This window comes from Fistularia commersonii, chromosome 34 (genome assembly GCF_037954325.1).
Source record: "Fistularia commersonii isolate RoL2024-O1a breed Wild chromosome 34, RoL_Fcom_v1.0, whole genome shotgun sequence".
Lineage (NCBI taxonomy): Eukaryota > Metazoa > Chordata > Actinopteri > Syngnathiformes > Fistulariidae > Fistularia > Fistularia commersonii.
The window spans coordinates 724,975-736,986 of NC_141317.1; the positions used below are offsets into that span (position 1 = coordinate 724,975).

At 40.3% G+C, this 12,012-nt stretch overlaps 1 protein-coding gene across 1 annotated transcript in view; it reads right to left on the reverse strand.

Moving 5' to 3' along the window:
- mib2 (MIB E3 ubiquitin protein ligase 2) overlaps positions 1-12,012 on the reverse strand; it is a 69,330-nt gene that overhangs the window by 43,597 nt on the left and 13,721 nt on the right. The window contains exons 2-3 of the mRNA XM_086141785.1: positions 5,261-5,641; positions 4,021-4,192 (exon numbers count right to left, since the gene is read on the reverse strand). Coding sequence (XP_085997911.1) covers positions 4,021-4,192; positions 5,261-5,483 — 395 coding nt within the window. The 5' untranslated portion in view covers positions 5,484-5,641. The remainder of the gene's footprint in view (positions 1-4,020; positions 4,193-5,260; positions 5,642-12,012) is intronic.

Sequence of the window (12,012 nt, forward strand, 5' to 3'; positions counted from 1 at the left end):
TGGAGATTCCTGTCTACCGTCATCTGTCAGCCTGTCCATCATCACTGCAAACGAGAACGTCTCAGAGCTGATCCCTGATGAAGACCCACCTCCACCTTGAACCTCTCTGTTACACCTACAGTACACCGCACCACTCTCACAGCTAGCATACATGTCCTGCACCAGTCTGACATACTTCTCTGCCACTCCAGACTTCCTCATACGATACCAGAGTTCCTCTCTTGGCAGCCTTTTCTCGGTCTACAAAAGTGCAGCACAGCTCCCTCTGACCTTCTCTGTACTCTATTAGCATTCTCAAAGCAAGTACTGCAACTGTTGTACTCTTTTTAGGCATGAAGCCATACTGCTGTTCACAAATGCTGACCTACGCTCATACACTTTATTCCTCTATAGTTGCCGCAATTCTGCACGTTCCCCTTATTCTTAAAAATGTGTACCATCACACTTCGTCTCCATTCCTCAGACATCTTCTCACTCTCTAAGATCCTGTTGAATCATCCAAACAGAAACTCTACCGCTGCCTCACCTAGACACTTACACACCTCCACAGGTATATCATCAGGACCAACTTCCTTTCCACACCTCCACAGGCATATCATTAGGATCAACTGCCTTTCCACTCTTCATCCTCTTCAATGCCTTCCTCACTTCACTTTTACCAATCCTTGGTCCTTTGCAGCCTGCAATAGTCACCTCTTCTACCCTTCCCTCTCATTCATTTTCCACATTAATCTGCTCTTTAAAGTAATCTTTCCATCTTCACTTTACTCTTCTGGCACCTGTCAATATCCCCATTGACAGTAACTAAGCGTTTTCACAAACCCCAACTCAAAAGATTTGAGTACAGCTCAATTTCTACACCCACAACTGAATGTATATCTAACCACATAGTGACATTACAATGACAGAGTAACACTGAAATAATTTATCTATTGCGCTTTCTGTCTTCTAATGCCTATTGTGTTCTGGTGTATGCACACTTGCCAAATTGTCAGGGTGTAGAGTAAGTCTTTCCCAGGGGTATCAAAACCAAGTGTTGAATGTTTCGCAGCACCAGTTGAGGAAAAATGTCTAGTTCGATGATTCTGTAGTTGCCAGTAAGGAGGCTAGGCAAATTACATTTGTTCTCTTGGGAGGAAAGGTTGGATCATTTAGGTTCAGGCTCAACAAAATTCACGGTCGGAGCCAGAAACTTGCAGTCAGCAACATGTCTAGCAGTAGAACGAGCAAGTGAATGGTTGTGGTTGAGGAGGAAGCATGGTATCTGGGGAAGTCGCGAAGGAAGGATAGTTTGTTTGTATTCAACAGATCATGGTAACATTGCTGGAATTTCTGTTTGTGTGTTTGTTCTTCCATTTCCACAGTTCACCCAAATCTTTACAAATTTGAACCCCAGGAATATGAGGAAGTGCAATACCAAGTCTGGAAAAGCAATTATATTGTGACTGAAAGTGATTGTGTCTGCTATCCCTTTCTGTTTTTTAAACGCTGGCCTTTAATACAGCAAAGGTCAGAATACAGGAGCACTTGAAATTTTTAGCATCTGGTGCTTTGACACTTAAGTTGGAAATACAGCCATCCCACTACTTGTTCTAATTATTAACTTTTGCTATTAGTACCATACAGATCAGAATAATGGTAGAAATATCACTTTCAACACCAGCTATCTTACAATTAAGAGTAAAAGTTTCTGTTTGTTTAAGTGACAGCTACCTGATATAACTAAAAAAAAACAACTTCAGCAATCATACTGGAGGCCAGCCAATCACGCATCCCTAATAGAATGTTCTAAATGACCTTTGTCTGCGGAGGTTCTCAGTCATCCAGGTCATGGTGGTCGAAATCTTCTTGACACGGCAGATTAACAAGATATTCAAGAAATTCCAGTCCTGTTGCCATGACAAGAAGTTTTCAACAAGAATTCTAAATGGCCTATGCGGAGCATATACTGATCAAAAGAGCGAGTTTTATGAAAATAATACTTATAGTTAATATTACTATTCAAGGAAACCTAAGGATTTTATTAGTTTGAAGAAAACTGTTGTCAATTCTTGTTTTATATTGTAAATCATGACTTGAAAATCCTGAATTTTACAGCCTCCAATAAAGAGCGGGAAAACAAAAGGAGCAGCATAAGACATGGACCAGACAAAAATATAGAAAAGTATCTAGGTCATACATGTCACCTCATTAAAATGAGCACAGGCCATCCAACTGACATTCAGACAGTGCCTGAAGCAGTTTAGAGCTTCACTGTGAACTGATGCAGAACAGTGAATTCTGAAAGGAGAACTCACGCCAGTAAATTTGGATACATGGGACACTTGGAATCAGCTCACTTGGTGTTTATCCCCAGTTTGCTTTTGTTGACTGAATATGCAGAAGAAAGTTTGTGCAACATTTTAATGTTTGTTACCACTTAGAGGATGAAATATCTGGTTCTAGTAAATGGAAAATTGCCCACAGCATATTATATTCTTTAATCTGATATTTTAGGTTCTGTGACAGTATCTATACTTGTTATTTTTCTTGTTAATTTTAGACTATTTCTAACAAACAATGTTCAAACGTTAAAAACGTTTTAAAAAAAAACATTTTGTGGCAGAAAATATGTCTTTAAAAAAACAAACATTTTGTGGCCTATATATTTTTACTGTTGGTATCATACTCAAATTCTACCCTGACTATCTGACCACAAACAAGTGCCCTATTAATCAACAAACCTATATATTTAGAGGCAAGCTATAAGGTGAAAAACATCATTATATAATATAATATAATATAATATCTTCTTCTTCTTCTTCTTCTTCTTCTTCTTCTTCTTCTTCTTCTTCTTCTTCTTCTTCTTCTTCTTCTTCTTCTTCTTCTTCTTTCAGCTTTTCCCTTCAGGGGTCGCCACAGCGAGTCAACTTTCTCCATCTAACCCTGTTCTCTGTATCCACCTCTCTCACACCAACTACCTTCATATCCTCTCTCACTAATATAATATAATATAATATAATATAATATAATATAATATAATATAATATAATATAATATATGTTTGTGAAAAATATCTTGCATATAAAAATATTACAGCCCAAAAACTCTAGCTCAAATGGCAACATAAACAAACGTTTAATTTTTTTTAATGAAATGTGTTCCACACACTAGCAAAAAAATATAAAGGAAAAGGTCAACTTTTACTCTACATCCGAATTTATTAGCATCCCAGACATTTCCAACGGAGCCAGATATCATAAATCAATTAATCAGACCATCTAATAAATACTCACATTAAATATTTTCCATCAAGATAATGGAAACCATCAGCTTACAGTCCTTCCATCCAAAATGATGAGCAACGTCTGTAGCACATACTGTAAAGGCGTCAGAGAACAAAGCTTGTTCTTTTACCCCAGTTGGCCCCAGTTAGGCAGAACGATGTCTAGTTATGTTTTTCCTTTTATGACTCATTTTGTAGTTATAAACCTCATTATTTTTTGAAGCTGTCTTCTTCATTCACAGTGAAGAACTTCCAGAAAGAGCATGTGACTAGCGTGGTATTGTCTGAATAGTGATATGAACTACAGTGATGTTTATGTGTAAATTAGGTGTACAGAATAAATTATAGAATGAGACATCATCTAGTTGACCATATAACCTATCTGGGCCCCTTGTCACACAGTGGATTCTCATATAAAAGACAGGACACCTTCCTCACTATCGGTCCATCCACCTGATAGTTTGTTGTTAGTTCTTCAGAAAAGAGATATGACTGAACAACAGGAGTAAGAGAAAAGGTATGCAGGTGGGAGACATAATCATTCTAAAGACAACCCTGTGATAGAACATTAGTGAGCCCCATATTAGAATGATAATTAGGCTAATGTAGTTAGTTGGGGGGGAAACAACACCTATGAGTCAAAATTAGATTTTGTGAAAGCTTGTTGAGTGCATACAGTGTAGTTCATTTCACCGTAATAAGAAATTAAATTGGGGATCAATTGTGTGTGGTGAGGTGGATAGTGTGTCACTTACGGCTGAGAGTGTGCCGTCTCGTAACGCTCAAAAGCATGACTCAGGTCGTGCTTGTTGTTCATGTAACACTGGGTGCACAGGTCATAGTCAAAGCACACCTTGCACTTCCATCTCATTCCCATAATGCCGTGTTTCTTGCAACTGTCACAGATGATGTTGGAGTGACGCACCCCTATAGTTCAGGAAAGAAAGGTTATTAAAGAAATGTCAGTGGAGGTTTAAATCCAGGATGCTCGGGGTTTCTATTATATGTTACAGATAAATGTCTTTGTAGTGCATTTACATGCGCGATATCGTAAGATGCAAGCTATTTTCCACAGTATTCTAAGGTATAGCTGTGTCCTTATCGCAATTCCTAAATTCAAAAGCGGAGGAACCAAAGCACAAACAGCATGACAACCCCCCCAACCCCTTAGCTCTTTATCACTTTTCCTCCATTTCTCTCGCTTCATTAACTGAAGAGCAAGTTTCTGAAGCAGAAAAATGGTGTTTTAAATGAAGCAAAAAAATAATGAGTAAAGCATTTGTTTGTGTCATTCAAGTCAAAAACACTGTGAAACGGCTGATGATTGGCGATGTATCCCCCTGGATAAAGACTGGCTTTTAATATGTGGAGGAATCCAAGGCAATGCACTAGCATTTCAAAACAGAAACATGGGAGGGGGTAATCACAGTTGACCTGGAGAGAAAAGGAGGGGAGTGTTTCCATTTATTTGTTTCCATTTATTTAGAATTTTAATCAAATCAGATTGAGAGATCCATTAAATGACCTTGACTAACGTTCAGTTTTTAAACTGTTAAAAACTAAGATGACAATATTTGTTCATAGGATGGAAAAATGAAAATTCACAAAGGGTATGGATTTCAGTAGAGGAATTAAGCAGAGCATGACAATGAGTAAGTTTGTCTACATTTAATATTCAGTAATTACTATTAGATAAACCTGAAATTAAACCAACCAAAAGGCTGATTGACTTTGAAATGGGATATACAAAACTGGAAAACAAATTTAGGATGATCCTAAGACTAGGCATCAAACTTAAACATCAACAGTCACTGACTAATCAGTATCAAAAGTCAAAAATTTAGCCATGATTAGGTTTCTGCTGTGAAACTTTAGACAATACTTCAATTGCCTTGGTATAAAACATAATTGATAACTCTGATATTTTTCTTTTTACAATGAAGTATTGCCACAAATAGTCAAGACTTCATATAACCACAAGGCTTGGTTACTTACCAATTTGAGCATTGTCATATAGCAGTAAGTCGTAGGCTCCCTGGTAGCCGGTGCGATAGTTGGTCCTTGTACCACTATCCCACTGCACCACTACAGTCTTATCAGGTGTTGTGGTGCTGCCTTGCCGCCCAATCTCCACAACGGTACCCACATGGCCCTCACCATCATCCTGATTTCCCCATTTCCAGTCCAGGCCACGCACAACACGCATGCCAACCTCCATGCTGCCTTTGCTCGTAAGGGGCCTAGGGGTAGAGTGCAACGGCCGGGACCTGGAGGCACGGTCACTTCCCCTGCGACTGCTCCTATGGGGCTCCCGAGTGCCAGCCTGTGTTGATGATGTTGTGGGAAGGGCAGTTTCTGGGAGCAGATCAGATGTGACTGTAAATCAGGAAAGATTGGATTCCAATTAAAGGACAATCAAATATCAATGTGACAGATAATCCCCACCCCCAAAGCAGTCAGAGGAATTTGTGTCTATTCTACAATGTTTAGTACTTGAAAATCATACAGCCAATCTGTATGCAACTGGCTGCTAAAGGACCTGTAAAGCAGCATGCCAACTGTCATTAACCGAGGCATTGGGATTTCTTCAAGCTGGTAGATCATTTACAGCCACCCTTGCTGTGTAATGCCACAATTTAGAGCGAATAACTGACTAATAAAGTCCTGGTCTGCAACAGACACACAAACACACTACCACACACACTTATCCATAACCACCGCATTCTGTTTGGCTTTATCTCTGCCCAAAAGTTTAATGAAAACCCTTAACTTGGTCTTTACCCAAAATGTGCTTAACTAACAATCATAAGGTGCAAGTGGTAAATATAAACCTATAATGGAACCTGGGTATCTCAAAGGCAGCAAAAAAAGGCTTGCGGTATTTTAAAACTGCTGTTTCATACTAAAACAACTCCTCAAAAAAACAGCAACAGTTGGAAATAACAACTACAAACTAACCCCTAGTTTCTATAGATTTTCTTTTCTGCACTGTATGTTAACTGTAGTTTTGAAGAAAAAAGTAAATGGTTTCATAGCCATATCAGATAAACATAAGCATTTAAGACAAGCCATGCCATCCAGTTTTCTACCCTGGGAACAGAAACAGTGAGTGATGAAAGGGGACCCCTCAACAGATGGTGATTATGAATGTCCTATCAAACCTTAATATAAACTCACGATTACTTGCAAACACCCGACTGCAGCCTTTCAACCAAAGCAAACTAAACTAAATAGAGTTATAAAAATGACTTAGCCTTGATTAGCCTTAATTGTAGATATATGAAACAGTTCAATGGATTCACTGATTCAGACTAAGATGATAGAGGTAGACAGGCAAGACGTTATACATTCAACCTTGACTTGTGTCTCCAGTCGTATAGTGTGAACTGTGTTTTCAGTAATAAAAGGCAGTAGTGCTCATATGGATGCCTGTTTCAGTAACATGGACAGGAATTCTTGGCAAAGGAGCTCGACTATCTGTGGATGTCCCTTGGATTCATTACTCACATGTGCTATGTTAGATTATGTTCACACACACAGTGAACTATGAACAGTTCTTGTTTCTAGTTGGGTTTTTTTCTAATAGAAATTTAAGTGGAAATTGAATCTATTATGCTTCCATGAAGTGGGAGTCCACAAGACAAGGATAAAACAAGGATAAAATAATTTCAGGTCTACTGTAAGTTTTCTGATGGCAGCTTTTGAAGAGACTATCTGCTGCCTCTCAAACAACAGTTCGGAAAAAGGACTCATTCTGCCACAAAGCGAAGATTCAAAAACCTAAAAAAAAATTCTCTACAACTGGCAACTTCAAGATACATTTCTTTAAAGATGACCCATTCTCAAAAGGTTGGATTAACAAGAGAAAGTGGAAAATGTACTGTAACTCATGACTAGTAAGAGTCAATCTGCAAAAGCTCTGGGTATTAACTGAACGCAAGCAAGGCTGGTCTTTTTAGAAAGAAAAAACAGTTACAGTTATGTCATGAATAAAACTACATGAAAAGATACCTCCTCTTCTTCATTCACTGTTGGTGAATGGAGCCTTGGCCAGGAGGAGTTAATGTCATCAGACGGACCCCTTTGATCATCAGGTGTTTCGGCTCTGAACTATAACACCCTCCCATTGGTGGTGGCCAAATCACTGCCCATCTTATCCTCATAGCTTCCAGCTTGCTTCCTCCCTCCTGTTTTATAACCAGCAAGAGGCTCTTTCTGCTGCCTCCCCCATCCTGTGAGCTTTCTCCTCCCTTCCTGTCATTCTTATGGCTGTGAGCAGTTTCTTCACTAATTGTGCCCTCTGCAGCCTACCTTGACTGGGAACAGCCATGTTTGCCAACCTTTTGTCTCTGCAGTCTTTCAAGAGGTCCTGGTATTTTGCCCTCTTCCTTTCAAAGGCTTGATTCTATCCTTCCTCGTTTGATGAAAATGATCTTCTATGACTCTTCTAACCACAGTATCACATCTGGCCTCAAGGTTGTCTGGACTACCTGGGGGAACTACAGCCTTCCCCCCAGGTCTACCTTCATGTCCCATTATTTGGCGTTTTGAAGAAGACTGCCATGTCATTTGTCATTTCAACCTGGATGGATGCTCTCCTATGTGGTTTGCATATCCCTCCTGCTCCAGTGTGTCGGCTAATGCCACCTTATCATGGCGCCATCTGTGCCTACCTTGGGCAAGTGCTGTTTTACACCCTGATAGGATGTGCACCATAGTGCCCCTTTCCCCACACAGTTTGCACAGCGGGTCCTCTCGTTACCCACTTGTGCACTTCTCATTGCACTTGTAGCTTGAACCTGTTTGTTCGATTTCCTTTTCTAATCCCAATGCTGGACTTCTATGACTTGAACCCTTATTCTGGCCCACGCTGTCAAGCAGTCCAGACCTGTAAGCACAACAACTTTCCCCCACATGGGTGGTGGTTGTCATGGTAAGGTAATCCATGTAACCTCTTATTGGGGGTTGCAAAGTGCATGACTTCCAGATGAATAATATTGGCAATATTGTGCATCCAGTTACAATCCCCTTAAAAAAAAAAATAAAAAAAAACACTTAAAACCCATCTCCAAGTTTTGCCACCTTGTTAACTGGGCCAATTTGAATCATAACTGGATGCCCCCAAAGTAGCTGTTGACCATTCCCCTGATGTGCCGAGGGATGTGATGGTGTTTTAAACCTGCAAAGATAAGGGCTTGAGGGATTGAACCATAGGCACTGGCAAAATCCAGCCAGGCAATGGTAAGGTTGCCTTACTTGATTTAGGCTAATGGATTATCTCATTGATAATTTCAGTGTGTTCCAGACATCCAGAGAGTCCTGGGATTCCATCTTTTTGGATAGAGGTGTCAACATATCCATTCTCTGTCATGTATGTATCATCCTTTTTGCAAGGAGATTTTGCCTTCAGCACTGAGGAGTAATATTGTCTAGAATTGGTTGATGGTTGACAAGCCCTCTTTTTTCAGCACAAAACAGCCTTAAACCCTCTTCCAACATGATGGAATAGTGACCTTTTTCATGGTCCTTCAGCATAGCTTCCAAGAAGAATTTGGCACAGATCCTGTTCTGGCCTTCACCACTACGACTCCTTCCAGGATGGTTCACCAATGTTTAGCACTTTTCGAAGATATCAATGTCTGGGTTAGCTTCCAGGGCATGATTTTTGACGGCTTTGGGTCTCCAACCAAGAATGCCTACACATCTTCCTTATAACTAGTCAGCAATCCAGACTTTGTTTCTCCATGCAATTAGCTCATGAACTTTAAAGTGTCTTTGGCGAACTGAGCTCTTTTGTTTTCCTTCTCTTTTTCCTATTCTGAATGTTTTCTGCTCTCCGTATTCCCTGCAGTCTGACCAGTCAGGTCCTTAATGCCTTCCTTTTCCTCAGCAGGGGCTCCTTTGAACCTTTTCTTTAAGGTCTTGATTTCCCCCTCAGGCAATGGATTTCTATTTCTGCATGGCTGGTGAGAGGTTTTGATGTTATGCTTCGCTTATTCCACTCCATAGCAGTCTCTTGCCAGATTGTATGTTACTGTTGTGAGTGTATTGACTTTCTTCTCAGCTGTTCCTGCTTGTGTGGATTGCAGCATTTTGTCAAGGTCCCGGTCTGGTTGGTACAATGCTTTGGTGTTATTCATCCTGGGCCACTTTATTCATTCCCTCGCAGGGTGAGTATGGTTATCTGGTATGGTTTTCTCGGGGGGGATTGGGATTCACTGAGTTGGGAACAGGTGTGCAGAGCTGCTCCTATCTGTTTGTCCCTGATGCTGGAGAGCTGCTCAGGCGAATGTGCTCATGCCTGAAGTGTGAAGCTTTGCCTGAAGCCCAATGCACCCATGCCAGAGACAACGAAATTCCTCCTTTTCCATCCAGTCTCTCCTAGAAGTCTCCGGTTGCCAAGAAATCCAAAAACATAACTACACCAAAAGATGCATCCTCTTCTTTAATAGCTGGCACGTTTGACGTGCCACTGAGAACTACCCCCACACGCTCATTAGCTGGCCTTGCCGAGTCAGCTGTTGTCAACTTTCAGCTTGTCCTCTCCCCCAAAAATGGCTAAACAAAAGATGGACTTTGAAAACAGTGGGCTTCAAGACAGCTGGGAGGCAGAGTTTACATTCACGCAGCTGTTGATTCATAACCGTTGAATGCACTCAGATCTGAGCAAAACAGAACAACTATGAGGGTTAAGATCGATGCATAACACAGCTGTGGGAAAGGATATTTTTGAAGTGGCAGGCGGATGTGTAAATGAAATGATAAATGATAAAGTCGTGCCACAGACAACAGTTGGAGTGCCTGCGATGTGCAGTTAAAAGAGTGGACTGGTCGGCAGGATCCAGGAGAAAATGTGCTAGGAATTACTTGGGAAATTACTCAGGAAAAGCTGCTTATTGCAGCCCATTCTCATCCCTATGCGTCAACCACCTGATAAATGTTGAGGTTATCCAATGCATTAGGAGGCCTTTCTCGTCATTTTTCAACAGACCTGGAGCGTCATGTCTACATCAACACTACTATTTCTCTCTTTCTAACCTAACGAAAATAAAATATTTATTTGCAAATATTTTCCGAATAAATGCAAAATATTTTGCATGTTTGAGAAACATTGCGCTCTTCCAATGACGCAACACCCTTTGAGAAAGTGCCTAATGTGCCAGTATGTGATGCGTGGGAATGTGTCGTCAAAAAATTTGGAAAAAATTGGAACTTCTCCAGGTTCGTCGAAAAATGACAAAAAGGGGGTACCTAATGCGCAAGTATGTGACGCTGAGGGAAGCTTCACCATTCGTCGAGCAGTTGACACATTTGAATGAGAATGTGTTTCTTATAGGGCCATAAGAAATAAATGCAACCGATTTTCTTGTATTTGATGTTGTTATTTCTTGGCAACAACTTATAAGCTTTGTCAATTCAAGTGTCTGGCTTAGACCAGAGAGCAGAAAACTGAGCTATAATATGTTTAATTTTTTTCTTGCTACCACAAGGCATATTGAATTGTTTTTTTAAAGGAAATCCTTTTTTGGCTGTGGAAAAATGTTTTCATTACAAATTACCCTGAAAATGCTGCAGATGGTGCCATAAGAAATTGTTGGAACTGATCTTTAATTTATTTAATGTTTAATGTTGTTTTAATAGACAACCATTTAAAATCTTTGTGAGTTTCAGGGTCAATATGTACATTAAGTTAATTTCAATAGGTTTTTCAAAAAACATTGAACCCCTCTGGCCCTCGACTTGTATCGATTATTAAATTTTGGCCCACTGTGTATTTGACTTTGATACCACTGCACTATATGATGGAAAAAGGAAAACCTAGGGCTGTAAAATCTAAACTCATAAAATGAAAAAACATCACCCGTTCACCTATGTCAGTGGATGAGTAGGCTGGCGCTTGCACATACCTAATTTAACCGTAATAAAATACTGCAGCATAGAGCAAATCCTTTACAATGGCAGAGGTTAAAAACAATTAATTACCTCAGTGACAATGGCACTGACTAATCTTTTCCGCTTCTAATCACAACAGACTTAAGATGAGACACTTATTGGAGAATACTTCCATTGATTTGTTTTAACAGTCATGTCTTCTTAAAGGATCTAGAAATACTGACATAGACAACAACCATTCAACATGCTTTTAATGCTTACAATAGAATTTGTGTTTGAGGGCATCTGAGGCACCTGAGCCAGCCTCAGCGAGCATGGGCCTGTGTCTCCCTGAGCTGGTCCGAAGACTAGATAAATGCAGATCCCTGAGCTGGTCCAAAGACTAGATAAATGCAGAGGGTTGCTTCAGGAAGGGCATCCGGCGTAAACCAAAACCAAATATGCGAATCAAACCTAACAATCCCATACCGGATCGGGCGAGGCCTGGTTAACAACGACCACCATTGGTATAGATTACCTACAGGGTAACAGTGGAAATTGAGCTACTGTGGGTTGAAGAAAGAGAGGAGGAAGGTATCTTCAGAAGCAGAGAGAGAAGAGGAAAGGCAAGAGTCTAGGACTGAGAGCAGGGACTTTGAATATAGCGACAATGACAGGTAAAGGTAGTGAATTGGTTGAGATGATGCAGAGGAGGAAGTTGGATATACTGTGTGTCCAGGAGACCGGGTGGAAAGGTCATAGGGCTAGAAGCGTATGTACTATCATGGTACTGACAGAATGAAAAATGGAATTGGCATTAACTCGAAGGAGGAGTTTGTGAGGATTGTTCTGGAGGTAATAAGAATGTCAGATAG